Source organism: Lynx rufus, unplaced genomic scaffold (assembly GCF_022079265.1).
Source record: "Lynx rufus isolate CCGP_SWC_20201006 ecotype Redwood Valley unplaced genomic scaffold, mLynRuf1.p SCAF_8, whole genome shotgun sequence".
NCBI lineage: Eukaryota > Metazoa > Chordata > Mammalia > Carnivora > Felidae > Lynx > Lynx rufus.
The window spans coordinates 24,070,728-24,092,123 of NW_025814896.1; the positions used below are offsets into that span (position 1 = coordinate 24,070,728).

A 21,396-nucleotide genomic window follows, 5' to 3' on the forward strand; every position below is an offset into this window, starting at 1 on the left:
TGTGGCTTTGATTTGTATTTCCCTGATAGGGAGTGACGTTGAGCATTGTTTCATGTGTCTGTTGGCCATCTGGATGTCTTCTTTGGAAAAGTGTCTATTCATGTCTTCTGCCCATTTCTTCACTGGATTATTTGGGTTTTTTGGGTGTGGAGTTTGGTGAATTCTTTATAGATTTTGGATACTAGCCCTTTATCTGATATGTCGTATGCAAATATCTTTTCCCATTCGGTTGCCTTTTAGTATTGTCGGTTTTTTGCTTTGCAGCGCAGAAGCTTTTTATCTTGATGAGGTCCCAATAGTTCATCTTTGCTTTTAATTCCCTTGCCTTTGGAGATATGTTGAGTAAGAAATTGCTGCGGCTAAGGTAAAGAGGTTGTTGCCTGCTTTCTCCTCTAGGGTTTTGATGGTTTCCTGTCTCACATTTAGGTCTTTCATCCATTTTGAGTTTATTTCTGTGTATGGTATGAGAAAGTGGCCTAGTTTTATTCTGCTGCATGTTGCTGTCCACTTCTCCCAGCACCATTTGCTAAAGAGACTGTCTTTTTTCCATTGGATACTCTTTCCTGCTTTGTCAAAGATTAGTTGGCTATACATTTGTGGGTCCAATTCTGGGGTCTCTATTTTATTCCATTCGTCTGTGTCTGTTTTTGTGCCAATACCATGCTGTCTTGTTGATTACAGCTTTGTAGTAGAGGCTAAAGTCTGGGATTGTGATGCCTCCCACTTTGGTTTTCTTCTTCAATATTACTTTGGCTATTCGGGGTCTTTTGTGGTTCCATACACATTTTAGGATTGTTTATGCTAGCTTTGAGAAGAATGCCATACACCGATATTTTAAATTTAACCTAGTTTGGTGCTCAGGAAATCTTTATTCCCCAGGACAGTGTGCAACAGGAAGGTTAGAGGTTGCTGGTAGGTCCATCTTGGCTTTTGTCAAATGGCAGAAGGATAACTGCGAAGGAAACAGTGATAATAGATAGGCTGCCTTTGTGTTACAAGTATCTTTTCAGGCAGATCCATTTTAGGAAAGCAGAGTATCTGGAAATCTATTGCCTTAAAACTATTTGTGACTACATTCCTCTTGGGAATCCTTCTTGTGCAACCCAGGCATATCACAGATCACACCCTTTGACTTCCATTTCTGTGGATGTTCCCCAAGAAAATAATTCAAAAGGGAAAAGATGCATACAGATATTCCTAACAGCAAAGTTCATGACAAAGAAAACTTAGAAATGATCCAGTACCCTATAATGGAGGAACAAATAAATGATTGTATCTTAATGGAATGGGTCATTATACAACTTTAATTTAAAAATGTATATATAAATTCCTATGTTACGTGAAGAGGTAGTGAACAAGAATTAAGAAAACACGAAGGAATGAAATGTACTGTTAGGCTATAGTGAGAAATTAGGAGTGATAATTAAATTTTTAAAAAATTTGATTCTTTAGATTTAACAATAACAAAAAAAATACACAAGAGGGCATTATATTAAGTATACTCTGATTACAACTCTATAGAATTCTGTTTTTGTGTGTTAAGAAAGAGAAGACAAAGATGCAAACGGCAGGTACTGTAAGATTAAGAGGATAATTATCTTTTTATTCCTCTCTGTTTTGTTTTTTTTTTAAATATTTATATAACTCTGAATAGAATACATATTGGAGGGGCACCTGGGTGGCTCAGTCAGTTAAGTGTCCAACTCTTGATTTCTGCTCAGGTCATGATCTCACATGATCGAGCCCTGTGTCATCTGTGCTATCAGCACAGAGCCTAGTTGGGATTCTCTCTCCCCTTCTCTCTGTGCCTTTCCCCTGCTCACACATGCTCTCTCTCTCAAAATAAATAAACTTTAAAAAAATGAATACAAAGTGGAAAGGTAGATATCAAAACTATTCTGTGTGGTGAGGTTAAAGGTGATCTCTTTATACCTTTCTTTTTCTTTTTCTTTTATTTTGAGAGGGGGGGGCAAGTGAGTAAGGGACAGAGAGAGGGAGGGAGAGAGAGAGAGAATCCCATGAGGGGCAGGGAGGGCGAGAGAGAAGTGGGGCTCATCCAAGGTGGGTCTCGGGCTTACCCGATGTGGGGCTTGAGCTTACCCAGTGCGGGACTCGGACTCATGAACCACAAGATCATGACCTGAACCAAAGTCTGATGCTTAACTGACTGAGCCACCCAGGCACCCCAATATACCTTTATTTTTCAAATTTCCTAAAATAAAAATTAATAAAAGAGAGGGTTTGATAAGGAAAGAGTTTCATGTCTGTTTGTATGGTGGTTTTCCTGGCCTGAGCAGGGATCATGGGTTCTTTCTCTGTGAGATTATAATCACACTAATAATCAACATTTACTGAACATCTAATCAGTGCCTGGTAATCTGTCTGACACATGAGGGTGATAAATTAAATATTTACGAGAGAACGATTTATGTGCCAGGCATTTTACCAGAATTATAACCCACTGAGGCAAATGTTTCTTTATAGATGAAGAAAGGAGGCTTAGATATGTTCAATTTGTTAATTCATTTATTCACCAGTATTTGAATGCTTGCTGTGTTCCAGGCCCTGTCCTCATGTAGTTTGTAGAGGGTAAGACACAACAGAAAAAAATAAAACAGACAAACACATAAGTTACAATGAAGGAAACAGATGAGCGGCTGAGAGAGAATGTTGGATGGGGACCTCACTTGAGAGAAGAAGGCCTCTCAGAGGTGTGATACTAGAGCTGATACTTCAAGAATCAGATGTGGGCGACGATGTTCTAGACAGAGGAAATATCATGTGTGAAGGTCCCAAGACAGGAAGGAGTTGGGTGTTTATCAGAAACAAAGAAAAGCGGTATGGCTACAGTCCAGAGGGGGGAGGGGGGGGCGGGGCAGAGATCAATCAATGGAGGTCAGCACTACCAAGATCATGCAAGGCTTTCAGAGCTACAAGGAGGTGTCTTGACTTCATGCCGAGCCCATGGGAAGCCCTGAGGTCTGGTATATGCAGTAAGACAGTTACTTTGGCTGCATGGGGAGAGTGGCGTGAGGGCAAGTGGTTGGAGCAGTGAGAAGACTGTGAAAGTCATCCCAGTATAAGATGCTGGTGACCAGACCAAGTGGTGTCACTAGAGATAAAGCAAGATAAATCTTGATGTTTTGGAAAATGGAACTGACAGGAGTTGTTGACAGAATGGATGTGGGGGTAGGGGGGAGGGAAAGGGAGGAGTCAAGGATGACTGCCATTTGCTAAGTGCCATGTACTAAGAAGGGAGAGATGATGGTAGGGAGGCAACTTTGTGGGAAAGTGAGGGAACCAAGAATCCTGTTGGGGAAATGTTAAATTTGTTCTATCTGTGAGGCATCCTTAGGATATGTCAAAAAGGCCAGCTGTTTCCCTGCAAGCTTGTGTTAATAGCTACTTCGCAACAGCTAGTAAAATTACAAATGCATGTATTTTTGGAACCAGCAATCCTAATTCTGGACATTTGTCTTACAGGTGACAGGTAAACTTTGCAGGTTTGAGGTGACATATGTACAATGCTATTTACTACACTATTACTTGTTACAGCAAATAACAAAACATTGGAACCAATCCAACCAGCTGTTAATAGGGAACTAGTTAACTTATGGTCCAAGCAGTGGAATACTATGCAACTATGTAATAGGAGGAAGGAGCCTTTTTATGTGCTTACATGGAAAAATCAAGATCTATTGTTAAATGAATGAAAGAAAGTACAGAACAGTATATTTAATAAGCTATTTTTTACGTGGGAAAAATAATATATACTCACACATATTTATGTTTATAAACTAATACAAATTGATTTGGGGTATAGGGTAAGAGTGAGACTTAGTAAAATCAATTTCCTATTCTTAAAATTCTGAACCAGATGGCTGTTTAAAAACCATAGTGGCCAGCATTGACTGAGTAGGGACTTGGAATACAACCTCTCTCCCTCCCAATAATTTAACAAGAAAGACACTTTGTATTTTGCATCAGATGGATGAGGCTCAGAGAAGGTAAGTGTCTGGCCCAAGGCCACACAATGAATAAATGGCCAACTCAGGTTTGATTGCAGGCTTTTTTGGCTCCAGAGCTGTTGATCTCTCTTCCCTGAGGTTGTATGTGAGGTTTGGTATGCAGAGTTTCTTTTGTATGTGGGTTTTTATGCCTGGTGGCTATCTGCCTGACAACTACTTGTCTCCTGTAGAGCCTCATTGGGGACATTGACAATGCCATGAGGACCTTCCTCAACTATTACACTGTATGGAAGCAGTTTGGGGGGCTCCCGGAATTCTACAACATTCCTCAGGGATACACAGTGGAGAAGCGAGAGGGCTACCCTCTTCGGCCAGGTAAGCAGTATCTCTGACCTATCACGACCTGCAGGCTCTTGTTCTCTGAACCACAAGCCCTCATTTGTATGAGCCTCCATGCCTCACAAGTGCTCACAAGTTCATTTTTCCTCTTATGCTTCCAGTGGCTCTTGGTGGTTTTCCTAGTAGGAATTATTTATCCGCATATTTATCCCCAGATAAGGAAACTGAAACCTAGCGGGCTGAACTGACTTGCCCAGGGCTAAGCGTAGGAGATAGGACTGGAACGCAGGCCTCTTAACTAAATCTTAGGCTCCTTCAAACTTGGGCAAGTGAGTGCAAAAGGGAGAGCCAATTTGACTCCCTTTGAGTTCCTGCCATCAGGATTTCAGAAGTGTAGACAAACTTCCTAAGTCACTGGGTCAGGTGAATTGTGCTTTTATGGTATGGAGTATTAGAACTCTGGAATGGACCTTAGGAATGAATCATCTGATCTCGTCCACCACCTCATCTGCAGCTCAGAAATCAAGGCGCAGAGAAGGAAAGTATTACACACTAGATAACTGTCTTAAAGTTCCTTTCCAGCCCTGATCCTCTGATTCACTAGAGGAAAGTTAAACACTGTGAGGAGGAGAAGGGAAAGGGGGCCAGAGGAAGGAAGTTTAGTCAGCACACACAGTCATCCCCCACCCCAAAGTGGGTTACATTTCCATTGTTAGACTCTTCCCATCTTCCCACCTGAATGCCTTTGAGCTGTGGGAGGCCTTCTGGTGGCTACTGCCCATTCTGCCCACCACCCCCCCCAACCCCATTTCCTTCCTTCTCTAGCTCAAGAGATTGTTGTGGGAGTTGAGGAAGGGGGAACAGAAGAAGATGTAAAACAGTGACTGAAAAGAATAAATTAGTCACTTCGATTCCTAGAGGCTGCTGTTATTGGTATTTCTCATGTGTTTATTATCCTAGCTTTTTTGTTTTTGTTTTTTTAATTTTTTAATGTTTATTTTTGAGAGAGAGACAGAGACAGAGCATGGAAAGAACAGAGGAGGGGGGAGGAGCAGAGAGAGAGGGAGACACAGAATCCGAAAAAGGCTCCAGGCTCTGAGCTGTCAGCACAGAGCCTGACCATAGGGCCCAAACTCAAGAACAGCGAGATCATGACCTGAGCTGAAATGGGCTGCCCAACCCACTGAGCCACCCAGGTGCCCCTTTTTTGTTTTGTTCTATTTTGTTTTGTTTTGTTTTTAAGAGAAAACTCTCAGAAGGTATTATACCCAGTGTTACCAACAGATAAAATGAAGACAGTTTGGGACTAAATGTAGGACGTAGGCTTGTGCATTCTCAGAGTTAGAGGGAAACTGAGAGGACTTCTAACTGGGATCGCCCTGTCATTGCCCTGGCAAGTGGTTTTCTAGTCTTTGTTGAGTTAGCACCATGACAGGGAGCTCACTACTTACAGAGGCACCCTGTTCCATTTGCAGGATAGGGTGGCAGGAAGGCATCAATGGAAAGTAAGGCACCACAGCCAGGAATCCAATAATGCCTTAGTCCAGTCACCCTTCCTACCTAAGACAAAAGCGAATGGGAGATAAGGTGCTTCTCTTTCATTAGATTGGCCAGTGTGTTACGCTCTGGTACATGTATCTGATCGGCAATAATGAAGCACAGAACCTAGTCTAAAGGTCTCAGAGGGCTTTTACCTCCCCCTAAATCCAAATCTAAGCCTGAGTTGTCACCTTGTTCTAGAGAGTTGGCCAATATACAAGAAATTAAAGCAATGATAGCATACATAGGCCTATGTGTGAGGAAGAGAAAACAAGATGGCTGGCTTTGGGTGCACTGAGCCAGCCAGCTGCGAACAACAGAAGAGGCTTCCGGGAGCACTGTCTTTTCTTTCTTTGAATTTAATTTTTTTTTTAAGGGTTATTTCTTTTTGAGAGAGAGACAGACAGAGCGTGAGCAGGGGAGGGGCAAAGAGAGAGGGAGACACAGAATCTGAAGCAGGCTTCAGGTTCTGAGCTATGAGCACAGAGCCCGACACAGGGCTTGAACTCCCAGACCACAAGATCATGACCTGAGCCGAAGTCAGATGCTTAAACGACTGAGCCACCCAGGTGCCCCTCTTTTCTTTCTTTGAACACACACAGTGTGTTCACTTACAAGTAAATGTACCCCAATCTGTGTCTTAGAATATGAGCAGTTAGATCAGTAATTGTCTATAGACCTGTGGGGTAAAGGGAGGGAGAGGTGGGAGAGAACTGGGAGACAGGCAGAGATCTTTTTTCCTAAAGGAAGAAATAGAACTTGCAATAATAAATCAAAAGGAGACAAGTGCTGGTCAAGGCCCAGGAGGAAACAGGGAAGGAGATTGGGAGGAGAGATTGGTCTATGGAGGGGAGAGTTCTCTCCTCTCTGAGAAAAGACAGGTGAAAAAATAGAAACGTCTGTTGAGCTGTAGCTTCCACCCACTGGGACCACCCTAGAAGTCGAATCTTTCTTTTCCATACTAGCTCTTCAGATATTTGAAAGCAGTAAACATAGGTTCCTAGGTTTTCTTTTCTCCAGAATAAACTTTCTCTTCAGGACAAACTCCTTTTGGCTAATATTCATCTGAAAATGGGGCCTATACCTGTCAAATTCCAGTTGTGGTTATAGAATAGGGTAAGAATATTGCCTTGTTCTGGGCCCAGTGAAATGGTAGCTGTTCCTTTGTTAGATTGAAGATTGGCTCTTGAATATCTTAACCTTCATCTTTTTGTCCATCCCATCTCAGAAAGGGCCTCATAGTGATAGGCTTATACTCTTAAACTTTAGGATTAAGTTAGGCTGTTAGTGACAGAAAATGAGTAGTGCTTAATTAAGATAGATATTTCAGAGTGCCTGGGTGGCTCAGTCAGTTAAGTGCCCGGCATCCGCTCAGGTCATGATCTCATGGTCCGTGGGTTTGAGCCCTGCGTCAGGCTCTGTGCTGACAGCTCAGAGCCTGGAGCCTGCTTCAGATTCTGTCTCCCTCTCTCTCTGACCCTCCCCCGTTCATGCTCTGTCTCTCTCTGTCTCAAGAATAAATAAACGCTAAAAGAACATTTTTCTGAATAAATAAATAAAATAAGATAGACATTTCTTTCTCACTTTTGGCCTCATATGGCTCTCTGTGTTGTCAGGGACCTTAATCCCACACCTGGCTGCTGGGAATAGTTGTCAGTCTAAGCAGTTGCATGCTTGGCTATAGTTAAGGATTCTGTTACTAAGGAAGAAGGAAGGGACAAATATGGGGAGACATGGAGCAGCCTCCGCCACCTCTCCATCCCAGAGCCTAGCTGGCTGTCTTTCCCTTGGGGTGGGAGTCCATGGTCAGTTTTAATGCTGATCTCCACTAAGCTTCAGGCTTTGGGTATGTTGGCTCTGAAAACTCAGCATTGAGTTGTCCTGTGTTCTTCCTGGTTGGGGCCCTGTGGACAAGGTAGGGAAGGAAGGAGTCTCACCCCCTGAGGTGGGCCCCGAGCCTTCTCTGCTCAGCCCCTGGATGAGAATGGTCTGCCTTGGACTTTACAGAACTCATTGAGAGCGCAATGTACCTCTACCGTGCCACGGGGGATCCCACCCTCTTAGAACTTGGAAGAGATGCCGTGGAATCCATCGAAAAAATCAGCAAGGTGGAGTGTGGATTTGCAACAGTAAGTGTTTCCATTGGCCCAAGAGTTGAGAAATGTCTCCCCCTGCTGATAAAGAGACTCTGGAATATTAACATTGAAGGTACCTTAGAAATGTACATATGCCTTTATTTTATAGATGGCATGACTGAAGAACAGAGAAGCCAAGAGTCTTGCTAAAGGTCACAAAGCTAGTAGAGGTAGAACTAAGGGTTCATTCTCAGGGATTTGACTCTATGCTCTTGTCATTGTCTCTGCATCAGGGGTCCTCAAACTGTCTCATAAGCTACTGTACAAGGGTGAATTTTGTGAGAAGTTTTGTGGAAAGTCTTGTTAGGTGGATTTTAGAAGGGAGATATAAAGTCCCATGGCCTTATATTCACACCACAGAGTCCTTAATGAAACTGTCCTAGTAGTTTCACAGATGTTTATTGAATGTCTTTTATGCATCAGGCACCATGCTAGGCTAATGGTTCTAGCAATGAACAAAGACCAAGCCCCTGAGCTGGCATTTTAGTAAGAAAAACAACGAACGTGTATCTAGGAGACAGAAAGAAGACCAATATGGCTGGAGTAACATGAACATGGAGGAAAGGGGAAGAGATAATGTCCCAGAAGGAGGCAGAGGTTATATCATGTAGAGCTTTGTATAAGCTGTGGGAAAGAATTTGCATTTTGTTCTACTTAGAACGAGAAGCCTTGGTAGGATTGACAGCAGAGCAGTGACCTGATCTGATCTGTATTTTAGAAAGATCACTCTGGCTGCTCTGTGGAAAGGGGATTGAAACGGTCAAGGGGAAGAGCCATGTCACATCCTTAGAGGATCCAAGCAGGCAAGATGTAAATAAATGATCATTACAGATACGTAAAAAACAGATGTGTAAGAAAATTTTCTGGAAGAAAATTCACCAAAAAGTCTACAGAGGAATTTTAGGGTACGGGATTAAAAACAGAACAAAAAAAAAAATCCCTCTCTCTAAAAATTATGTGTTGTGGTTATATTCTGTAAGGAGAATATATATACATCTATTTAAAGAAAAGACCTATATATGTAGAGGGAAAATAAAGCAGTGATCTGTTTTAGTTTCTAAATATGTTGTATTTTGTGAAAAGCCAAAGTGGTTAAGTCCATTGGGGCCTTCTTATGAACATTTGACTGATTTCCATGAAAATGAAAGCCTTCTGGAGGTCTTCCAAGACAAATGATGGGAATAGGCGTCAGACTCCTCGGCCTTTGACAAAGAAGGCAAGAAAATAATAATTCTTGGCACATCAAGTCCATATTTTAGTCATTTTTTTTGTGTGAAAAATAGATGCCACTGAGAATTAGTTTTAAGAAAATATATCTCAAATTCTGAGAGGATAAAATAAATGTAGGAAGTAAACTTACTCATCCATGACTGTAAACTTAGTATGAATTTTTCTTCATAAAGACTTCTAATTAGTTATTATAGTAGCAAAAACTTGGATTAGCTAAGTAAATGATGCTACATTTTTACAATGTCATTAAAGGGGATGATTAGATGTGTATGTGTATGGTCACAATAAAGGCAGGTTAATGGAGATAGGAATTGTCTTGTCCCTAGGGAGGTTAGGGAAGACCCTGTGATCAGGCAGTATTTGAGCAGAGACCCGAAGGCAGTGAGGGAGCAAGCGGTAGGAAGGGTGAGTGATCCAGGTAGAAGCAATGCAGAACCAGTGGAGTGCAATGCAGAAAGAACAAGCATTGCAGAGAACCAGTGGCGTGCACACATTTGCTCACAGAAGAGGAAGGCCATTCGTCGGACCCACGAGAACAAGGGAGAGCATGTAAGAGAGGTCAGGGAGAGAGCAGGGGCCAGGCTGTGAGGACCTGTTAAGCCATGATAAGGACTTTGGTTTTTAGTCTGCCATGAAGTGGGATGTCAACAGAGGGTTTTCAGTGGAGGAGTGACAGCTAAGACTTACCCTATAAATAAGCTTTAGGGTTAAGGATGGAAGTGGGAAGCCCTGTTGGAAGTTGTGCCAATCCGGGTGAGAGTCAGTGGTCCAGGCTTGGGAAAAGGTGAAACTCTGAAACGTAAAGTGATTTTCCCAAAGGCCCTTAGCTGCTCGGTGGCAGGGCAGGAATTCCTAACGTGGTCCCCTGGCCCTCTCTGCTGCCCTGTGATACCACTTCTGACTTGCTGCCTTCTTCCTCGTGGCAGATCAAAGATCTGCGAGACCACAAGCTTGACAACCGTATGGAGTCTTTCTTTCTGGCCGAGACTGTGAAATACCTCTACCTTCTGTTTGACCCAACCAACTTCATTCACAACAATGGCTCCACCTTTGACGCGGTGATAACCCCTTATGGGGAGTGCATCCTGGGGGCTGGGGGTTACATCTTCAACACAGAAGCGCACCCCATCGACCCCGCTGCCTTGCACTGTTGCCAGAGGCTGAAGGAAGAGCAGTGGGAAGTGGAAGACTTGATGAGGGAATTCTACTCTCTCAAACGGAACAGGTCAGGATTTCAGAAAAAAACGATGAGCTCAGGGCCATGGCAACCTCCAGCAGGGCCGGGAACAACGTCCTCTGAAAACCAAGACGGGACAAGGGAAAAGAGGCCTACCAAGCAGAAAATCCCACTCCTCAGCTGCCCAAGTCAGCCCTTTACCTCCAAGCTGGCATTACTGGGACAGGTTTTCCTGGACTCCTCGTAACCACTGGATGACTTTTTTGTTTTGTGTTTGATATAAAATATGACAGTAACTCTGCTTTTGACTGTCATGGTTTTCTATTTTACATATTGGGTTGTCTCAGGAGATTTCATTCAAAGAAAGTATTCATGGCTTAAAAAAAAAAAATGTGAGTCTAATTTATTTTTCTCACACAGTTGAAGGAACAGCTGAACCCGTAATCAGCCGGCTCCATAGACCCCAGGGGTTGATGGTTGAATCTTCCTTCCTTTGAAGGCTCCCTTCTTCCAGTATCTCCAGGGAGAGTGTTGTTAGGAATGTGTTCATCACGTCTTGCCCCTGCCTGTGCTTCTGCCCTTGAAGGTACCCACCTGTCTGTCCACGCAACACAGACTGATGAAGCACCTTTGTGTGCCAGCCTCAGCCTTAGTGTTCAGCGTGGACAAGGCAGTTTTTATTCTCGGGAAAACAAAATTCTAGCGGAGAGAAATAAACTACTAGATACATAAGATAGCATTGTGGGAAGTGCCATAAAGATAATGGGATGTATGCTAGAAAATAAAGGGGACAAGAAATCTACCTTAGACAGGGTGGTCAGGAAAGGCCTATAGGGAAGTGAGTTTTTAAACATTTAATTATGGAAAATTGGCAATAAACAGAAGTGAGGAGAACAGGATAATAATCCCCCTATGTGCTCATCACCCAACTCTAGCAAACCCAGCTTCAAAGATGGTCATCTCATAGTCCTCTTTATTTCATTTATATCCGCACTAGATCATTTAGAATGACGTGGTCATTCTAAATCCCAAATATCATTTCATAAGTATTTCAGAATATACCTCCAAACACACCTATGAAAATCATTAATTCTTCCTTGGAGATTATAATCTCCAAGTCTTTAATTATGTTCAACATTTTTATTGCTTTATAAATATAGTTTGTTTGAATCAGGATCCAAATAGGGTACATGTGTTTGCAATTAGTTGATCTGTCTCTGAAGTCTTCTAGTCTATAGATGTTCTCTCTCTATTTTTTTAATTTTCTAAAATTTATTTATTTTGAGAGACAGAGCACATGCTCGTGTGAGTAGGGGAGGGGCAGAGAGGGAGAGTGAGGGAGGGAGAGAGGGAGGGGGAGAGAGAGAGAGAGAGAGAGAGAGAGAGAGAGAGAGAGAGAGAGAGAGAGAGAATCCTGAGCAGATTCCAGACACTGTCAGCACCGAACCTGATGTGGGGCTTGAACCCACCACCAAACCATCAGATCGTGACCTGAGCCAAAACCAAGAGTTGGACATTTAACCAACTGAGCCACCCAGGCTCTTTATTTTTTTTTAATCAATTTTGTTGAGATATGACTTACATACAATAAACTGTACCCACTTCATACATTTTCATAAGTTTTGGCAAACTTAGTCACCTGTGTAAACACCACAATCAAGATACAGAACAGTGCTCTCTGATAGAACTTTCTGGGATGATGGAATGTTCTAATAGAACTATTTAAATGATTGCAGTGTCCCACTGAGTAGCAACTACATGTGGCTGCTGTTAACCCCCCAAAACATGGCTCTGTGACTAAGGAACTGAATTTATTAATTTTTAGTAGACTTTATATTTTAGAAGAGATTTAGGTTCGCACCAGTCTTGAGCAGAATGTACAGAGATTTCCCATATACCCCCTGCTCCCACACCCCTATAGCCTTCCCCCATTACCAACACCCCCTACCAAAGTGGAACATTGTTACAATTGAGATACTACATTGACACATTGTTATCATCGAGTCCACAGTTTACATTGAGGTTCACTCTTGGTGGTGTACATTCTCTGGGTTTTGACAAATGTGTAATGACATGTATTAACCATTATAGTTTCATACAGAGTAGTTTCCCTGCCCTAAATTCCTTTGTGTTCTGTTCATCCCTTTCTCCCCACAACTCTGGCAACCAGAGATTTTTTACTGTTTCCATAGTTTTGCCTTTTCCAGAATATCGTATCCAGATTAGCTTCTTTCACTTAGTAATATGCATTTAGGTTTCCTCCATGTCTTTTCATTGTTGACAGCTCTTTTCTTTTTAGTAGATTCTCTGGATGTACCAGTTTATTGAACCATTCACCTACTGAAGCATCTTGGTTATTTCTTTTTTTTTTTTAATTTTTTAAAATCTTTATTTATTTGAGAGCAGGGGAGGGGGTGAAGAAAGAGAGGCAGAGTGCGAGCGGGGGAGGAACAGAGACAGAGGGAGACACAGAATCCAAAGTAGGCTCCGAGCTGTGAGCACAGAACCCAACACAGGACTCAAACTCACGAACTGTGAGTTCGTGGCCTGGGCCGAAGTTGGACGCTTAACCGACTGAGCCACCCTGGTGCCCCTTGGTTATTTCTAAGTTTTGGTGAATTATGAATAAACCTGCCATAAACATCTGTGTGTGAGTATTTGTGTGGATATAAGTTTTCAACTCCTGTGGGTGATTATCAAGGAGCATAATTGCTGCATCATATGGTAAGAGTATGTTTAGTTTTTTTTTTTTATTAACTTGTTTTATTTTTTATATTTTTAAATTTACATCCAAATTAGTTAGCATATAATGCAACAATGATTTCAGGAGTAGATTCCTTAGTGCTCCTTACCCATTTAGCTCATCCCCCCTCCCACAATCCCTCCTGTAACCCTCAGTTTGTTCTCCATATTTATGAGTCTCTTCTGTTTTGTCCCCCTCCCTGTGTTTATATTATTTTTGTTTCTCTTCCCTTATGTTCATCTCTTAAAGTCCTCATATGAGTGAAGTCACAAGATTTTTGTCTTTCTCTGACTAATTTCACTTAGCATAATACCCTCCAGTTCCATCCATGTAGTTGCAAATGGCAAGATTTCATTCTTTTTGATTGCTGAGTAATACTCCATTGTATAGATATACCACATCTTCTTTATCCATTCATCCATCGATGGACATTTGGCTCTTTCCATACTTTGGTTATTGTTAATAGTGCTGCTATAAACACGGGGGTGCCTGTGTCCCTTTGAAACAGCACACTGTATCCCATGGATAAATGCCTAGTAGTGCAATTGCTTAGTCGTTGGGTAGTTCTATTTTTAGTTTTTTGAGGAACCTCCATACTGTTTTCCAGAGTGGCTGCACCAGCTTGCATTCCCAAGAGTATGTTTAGTTTTGTAAGAAACCCCCAGACTGTCTTCCAAAGGGGCTGTGCCATTTTTCATTCCCACTGATAATGTATGACAGCATTCCTGTTGCTCCATACACCAGCATTCTCACCAGCATTTGTTATTGTTAGTGTTTTAAATTTTGGCCATTCTGATAGGTATGTGGTGGTATTTCATTATTGTTTTAGTTTACATTTCCCTGATAACATATTATGTGGAGCATCTTTTGATATGCTTTTTGCCATCTGTGCATCTTCTTTGGTGAGGTGTCTGTTAAGGTCTTTGGCATTTTATAATCAAGTTTTGCTGTTGTTGTTCAGCTTTATGTGTTCTTTATATATTCTGGATAAAAGTTCTTTATCATATATGTCTTGCATATATTTTCTCCCAGTCTGTGGCTTGTCTTTTCATTCTCTTGAACTCTTGCTTTCATTGAAATTTGTTTGTTGAAGAAACTGCATTGTTAGTCTTACAGAATTTCTGATATAATGAGTTTTGCTAATTTCACCCCTGTGGTATTATTTAATATATATCTGCTTTTTTTTTTTTTTTTTTTTTTTTTGTAAATTGGTACTAAGATTTAGAGGCTTCATCAGATTCAGATTTTTTAATTTTGTTTTTCTTTTCCAACAATGGTTCGTAAGTGGTGTTGTGTACTTCAGTCAGAAGACATGTATGTTTAGTTGTCTTTATAACAGCCACTAGTTTTTTGTTTTTGTTTTACTTTTTTTATTCAAGCATAATTACCATACAGTGTTACATTAGTTTCAGGTGTACAATATAATGATTCAACAATTCTGTACATTTCTCAGTGTTCAAGATAAGTGTACTCATATTTTTTTATTAATTTTGTATCTTAATTACAGTATGATTAGCATACATGTTATATTAGTTTTGGGTGCACAGTATAGCAATTCAACCATTCTATACATTACTCAGTGCTCATCACGATAAGTGTACTACTCTTTAATCCCCATCATCTATTTTGTCCATCCCCTACCCACCTCCCCTCTGATAATCGTCAGTTTTCTTTTTTTGTTTTAATTTTTTTAAATGTTTATTTATTTTTGAGAGAGACAGAGACAGAATGCGAGTGGGTTAGAGGCAGAGAGAGAGGGAGACACAGAATCCAAAGCAGGCTCCAGGTTCTGAGCTGTCAGCACAGAGTCCGACAGGGGACTCGAACTCACAAGTTGTGAGATCATGACCTGAGCCGAAGTCGGACACTCAACTGACTGGGCCACCTAGGTGCCCTTGTCTTCTTCTTCTTTTTTTTTTTTTTTGTTTTTTTTTTGTTTTTTTTTTTGTTTTTTTTTTCTTCTTTTTTTTTTAATGTTTATTTATTTTTGAGAAAGAGAGAGACAGAGACAGAGCACAAGCAGGGAAGGGGTAGAGAGGGAGACACAGAATCTGAAGCAGGCTCCAGGCTGTGAGCTGTCAGCACACAGGGCTCAAACTTACGAACTGCAAGATCATGACCTGAGCTGAAGTTGGATGCTTAACTGACTGAGCCACACAGGCGCCCCACTATCAGTTTGTTTTGTATAGTTAAGAGTATGGGGGCACCTGGGTGGCTTATTCGGTTGAGTGTCCAACTCTTAGTTTCTGCTTGGGTCATGATCTCACTGTTCATGAGTTCGAGCCCCACATCAGGTTCTGTGCTGACAGCATGGAGCCTGCTTAAAATTCTCCCTCTCTCTCTCTCTGTCTCTCTCTCTCTCTCTCAATAAATAAATAAATAAATAAATAATTTAAGAGTCTATCTCCTGGTTTGTCTTTGTGTGTGTGTGTGTCTTTTTTGTTCATTTGTTCTTAAATTTCATTTATGCGTGAAATCATATAGTATTTGTCTTTCTCTGCCTTACTTCACTTGGCATTACACTCTCTAATTCTGTCCATCTTGTTGCACGTGGCAAGATCTAACTTTTTTGTAGCCAAATAATATTCTGTTGTGTATACATACCACACCTTCCTTATACATTCATCTATCAGTGGAAACTTGGACTGCTTCCGTAATTTGGCTGTGGTAAATAATGGTGCAATAAACATTGGGGGGAATTAGTATTTTTGTATTTTGGGGGTAAATACCCAGTAGTGCAATTATTGGATTGCAGGGTAGTTTTGTTTTTAAGTTTCTGAGGAAGCTCCCTGCAATTTTCTGTAGCGGCTGCACCAGTTTGCGTTTCCACCAACAGAGCATGAGGGTTCCTTTTTCTCCACCTCTTTGCCAACATTTGTTGTTTCTTGTACTTTTGATTTTAGCCATTCTGACAGGTGTGAGGTGATATCTCACTGTGGTTTTGATTTGCACTTTCCTGATGACAAATCAGGATCAAATGATGTTGAGCATCTTTTCATGTGTCTGTTGGCCATCTGTGTATTTTCTTTGGAGAGATGTCTGTTCATGTCTTTTGCCATTTTTTAATTGGATTATTTGGGCGGTTTTGGCATTGAGTTGTATAAGTTCTTTATGTATTTTGGATATTAACCCTTTATCAGATATGTCATTTGCAAATACTCTCTCCCATTCAGTATGTTGTCTTTAAGTTTTGTTGATTGTTTCCTTTGCTGTGCAGAAGCTTTTTATTTTGATGTAGTCCTAAAAATTTATTTTTGCCCCATTTCCCTGCCTCTGTAGACATATCTAGAAAGATGTTGCTATGGTTGATGCCAGAGAAATTACTGACTGTACTCTCTTCTAGGATTTTTATGGTTTCATGTCACAGATTTAGGTCCTTAATCCATTTTGAGTCCATTTTTGTGGATAGTATAAGAAATCAATCCAGTTTCTTTTGCATGTAGCTGTCTAGTTTCCCCAACATCATTTGTTGAAGACACTGTCTTTTTCCCATTGCATATTATTTCTTCCTTTGTTGAAGATTAATTAACCATATAATTGTGGGTTTGTTTCTTGGTTTTCTATTCTGTTCCATTGACCTTTGTGTCTGTTTTTGTGCCAGTGCCATACTGTTTTGATTACTACAGCTTTGTAATAAAAGTCAGGAATTGTGATGCCTCCAGTCTTATTTTTCAAGATTGCCTTAGCTATTTGGAGTCTTTTGTGGTTCCATACACATTTTAGGATTATTGTTCTATGCCCATGAAAAATGATCTTGGTGTTTTGATAGGGATTGCATTAACTGTGTAGATTGCTTTGTGTAGTATAGACATTTTAACAATATTAACAGTCCATGAATATGTGATGTCTTTCCATATCTTTGTGTCATCTTCAATTTCTTTCATCAGTGTTTTATAGTTTTCAGAGTAGAGCTCTTTCATCTCCTTGGTTAAGTTTATTCCTAGGTATTTTATTCTTTTTGATGCAGTTGCAAATGGGGATTGCTTTCTTAATTTCTTTCTCCCCACTTTGTTGTTTTTTCTTCTCTTTTTTTCTCTATCCCAGTATCTACCAACATCTGGAATTCTGATAGATATTTTATAGCTTTCACAATACAGGCATTTCACTTCTTAAGTTTATTCCTAGGTATTTTATTATTTTTGATGCAGTTGTAAATGGGATTGTTTTCTTAATTTCTCTTCCTGCTGTTTCATTATTAGTGTACAGAAACACAACAGATTTCTGTACATTGATTTTGTATCCTATGACTTTACTGAATTTATTATCAGTTCTAGTAGTTTTTTGGTGGAGTCTTTATGGTTTTCTATATATAGTATCATGTCATCTGCAAATAGTGAAAGTTCTACTTCTGTCTTACCAATTTGAATGTCTTTTATTTCTCTGTGTCACCTAATTGCTGTGGCTAGGACTTCCAGTACTATATTGAATAAAAGCGTTGGGAGTGAACATCCTTGTCTTGTTCCTGACCTAAGGGGAAAATCTCTCAGTTTTTCACCATTGAGTATGATGTTAGCTGGGTTTTTCATATAAGATCTTTATTATGTTGAGGTGTGTTCCCTTAAACTTACTTTGTTGAGAGTTTTTATCATGAACTGGTGTTGTACTTTGTCAAATGCCTTTTCTGCATCTATTGAAATGATCATAAGGTTTTCATCCTTTCTTTTATTGATGTGATGTATCATGTTGGTTGATACACAAATTTGAAGCACTCTTGCATCCTAAGAACAAATCCTACTTGATCATGGTAAATGATTTTTTTTTTTAATGTATCATTGGATTTGGTTTGCTAGTATTTTGTTGACGATTTTTGCATCTATGTTCATCAGAGACATTGGCCTGTAGTTCTTTCTTTTTGTGGTGTCTATCTGGTTTTGGTACCAGAGTAATTCTGGCCTCATAGAATGAATTTGGAGGTTTTCCTTCATTTTCTATTTTTTGGAATAGTTCGAGAAGAATGGGTTATTTTTTTTAAAGATTTTATTTTTAAGTAATCTCTACATCCAACATGGGACTTGAACTCACAATCCCAAGATCAAGATTCTTATGCTCTACCAACTGTGGCAACCAGGAGTGCAAGAAGAATAGGTATGAACTCTTCTTTATGTTTGGTAGAATTTGCTTGTGAAGCTCTCTGGTCCTGGACTTTTGTTTGTTGGGAGTTTTTTGATTACTGAATAAATTTCATTGCTGGTAATTGGTATGTTCAAATTTCTATTTCTTTCTGCTTTAGTTTTAGTAGGTTGTATGTTTCTAGGAGTTAATCAATTTCTTCTGTTGTCTAATTTTTTGACAATATAGGTTTTCATAATATGCTGTTACAATTGTTTGCATTTCTGTGGTATTGGTTGTTTCCTCTCCATTTATGATTTTGTTTATTTGGGTTTCTCTCTCTCTCTCTACCTTCCTCCCTTCCTCCCTCCCTCCATCCCTCCCTTCTTCCCTCTTTTGATGAGTATTTTCTTTTCTTCTTTTGATGAGTCTTGCCAGAGGTTTATCAATTTTGTTAATCTTTTCAAAGAACTAGCTCCTGTTTTCATAGATCTGTTCTATTGTTTTTTAGTTTCTATATTATTTATTTTTGCTCTAATATTTATTATTTCCTTCCTTTTGCTGGGTTTGTGTTTTATTCTTCTTTTTCTAGCTCCTTTAGATGTAAGGTTAGGTCATTTATTTGAAATTTTTCTTGCATCTTGAAGCAGGCCTGTATTGTTATAAACTTTCCTCTTAGAACCACTTTGGCCACATCCCCCAAATTTTGGACCACTGTATTTTAATTTTTATTTGTTTCCATGTACTTTTTGGTTTTTTCTTTGATTTCTTGGTTGACCCATTGATTGTTATTTAACCTCCTTGTGTTCGTGCTTTTTCCAGATTTTTTCATATGGTTGATTTCTAGTTTCATAGCATTGTGGTCAGAAAAGATGCGTGGTATGACTTTGATGTTTTTACATTTGTTGAGACTTGTTTTGTGGCCTAATATGTGATCTATTCTGGAGAATGTCCCATGTGCACTTGAAAAGAATGTGTATTCTGCTGTTTTAGGATGAAATGTTCTGAATATATCTGTTAAATATATCTGGTCCAGTGTGTCATTCGAAGCCAGCTTCCTTGCTGATTTTCTGTTTGGATGATCTGTCCATTGATGCAAGTGAGTATTGAAGTCCCCTACTATTATTGTATTACTATTGATTATTTCCTTTATGTTTGTTATTAACTGCTTTATGTATTTGGGTGCTTTCACATTGGGTGCATAAATATTTACAATTGTTATATATTCTTGTTGGATTATCCTTTTTACTGTAATACAGTGTCCCTCTTTGTCACTTGTTACAGTCTTTGTTTTAAAGCCTATTTTTTCTTTTTTTTTTTTTTTTTTTTTTTTAATTTTTTTTTCAACGTTTTTTATTTATTTTTGGGACAGAGAGAGACAGAGCATGAACGGGGGAGGGGCAGACAGAGAGGGAGACACAGAATCGGAAACAGGCTCCAGGCTCCGAGCCATCAGCCCAGAGCCCGACGCGGGGCTCGAACTCACGGACCGCGAGATCGTGACCTGGCTGATGTCGGACGCTTAACCGACTGCGCCACCCAGGCGCCCCAAGCCTATTTTTTCTAATATAAATATTGCTACCCTGGCTTTCTTTGGCATCCATTTGCATAATAAATATTTCTCCATCCCCTCATTTTCAATGTTTGTTTATTTTTGAGAGACAGAGAGATAGGGCGCAAGCAGGGGAGGGGCAGAGAGAGGGAAACACAGAATCTGAAACAGACTCCATGCTCTGTCTGAGCTGTCAGCACAGAGCCCAAGGAGGGGCTCAAACTCATGAACTGTGAGATCATGACCTGAGCCAAAGTCAGATACTTAACCGACTGAGCCACCCAAGCACCCCTCCATCCCCTCATTTTCAATCTGCCAGTGTCTTTTGGTCTGATTTGAGTCTCAAATCAGTATATAGATGGCTTTTGGTTTTTTATTCATTCTGTCACCCTATGATTTTTTTTATTGGAGTGTTTAGTCCATTTACATTCAAAGTAATTATTGATAGATATGTATTTATTGCCATTTTCTTACTTATTTTCTGGTTATTCCTATAGATTTTCTCTGATCCTTTCTTCTCTTGCTCTCTTTCATGGTTTGTTGGCTTTCTTTAGTGGAATACTGGGATTCCTTTCTTTTTATTCTGTGCATATGTTTTTGATTTGTGGTTACCATTAGGTTTGTATATGACATCTTCTGCACTAGCAGTCTATATTAAGTTGATGGTTTGCTTAAGTTTAAGCCCATTCTTACTCCTCTCCCTGCCACGGGTTAGGTATACAGTGTCATATCCCTTTTATTTTATGATTCCTTTGACTGATTTTTACAGAAATATTTATTTTTACTGCTTTTGTATTTTTTACTTTTCATATTCTCACTTATTATGGTCTTCCCTTTCCACTCAAAGAGTCCCCTTTAATATTTTTTTTGTAGGGCTGTTTTAGTGGTCATAAACTCCTTTAGTTTTCGTTTGTTTTGTTTATCTCTTCTTCTATTCTGAATGGTAGTCTTCTTGGATAGAGTATTCTTGGCTGCAGGTTTTTTCCCTTTCAACACTTTGATTATATCATGCCACTTCCTTTGACTTGCAAAGTTTCTGCTGAAAAATCCACTGATAGCTTTATGAGGTTTCCTTTGTATGTAACTGTCTTCTTTTCTCTTGCTGCCTAAAAAATTTTTTTCAAGGTGCCTGGGTGGCTCAGTCGGTTAAGCATCTGACTTCAGCTCAGGTCATAATCTCATGGTTCATGGGTTCGAGCCCTGCATCAGGCTGTGTGCTGACAGCTCAGAGCCTGCAGCCTGCTTTGGATTCTGTGTCTCCCTCTCTCTCTGCCCCTTCCCTGCTCATTCTCTCTCTCTCTCTCTCTCTCTCTCTCTCTCTCTCTCTCAAAAATAAACATTAAAAAACTTTTTTTAAAATAATTTTTTTTTCTTCATCACTACTTTTTGCCATTTTAATTACTATGTCTTGGTGTAGACCTCCTTGGGTTGAATTTTTAGGGGGTTCTCTATGCCTTCTGGATCTGGATACCTGTGTCCTTCCCCAGATGAGGGAAATTTTCAGCTATTAATTCTTCAAATTTTCTGTCCCCTTTTCTCTCTCTTCTTCTGAGATCCGTATAATGTGAATGTTATGCTTGATGGAGTCACTGAGTTCCTTAAGAACAGTTATCAATTTGCATAATTTTCTTTCCTCTCCTTTGCTCAGCTTGGATAATTTCCAT

At 40.0% G+C, this 21,396-nt stretch overlaps 1 protein-coding gene across 1 annotated transcript in view; it reads left to right on the forward strand.

Moving 5' to 3' along the window:
* The window catches only part of EDEM2 (ER degradation enhancing alpha-mannosidase like protein 2), a 31,479-nt gene extending 20,790 nt beyond the window's left edge, over positions 1-10,689 (forward strand). The window contains exons 9-11 of the mRNA XM_047067790.1: positions 4,199-4,343; positions 7,854-7,975; positions 10,138-10,689. Of these exons, the coding sequence (XP_046923746.1) occupies positions 4,199-4,343; positions 7,854-7,975; positions 10,138-10,635 (765 nt within the window). The 3' untranslated portion in view covers positions 10,636-10,689. The remainder of the gene's footprint in view (positions 1-4,198; positions 4,344-7,853; positions 7,976-10,137) is intronic.
* The last annotated feature ends 10,707 nt before the right edge of the window (positions 10,690-21,396 follow it).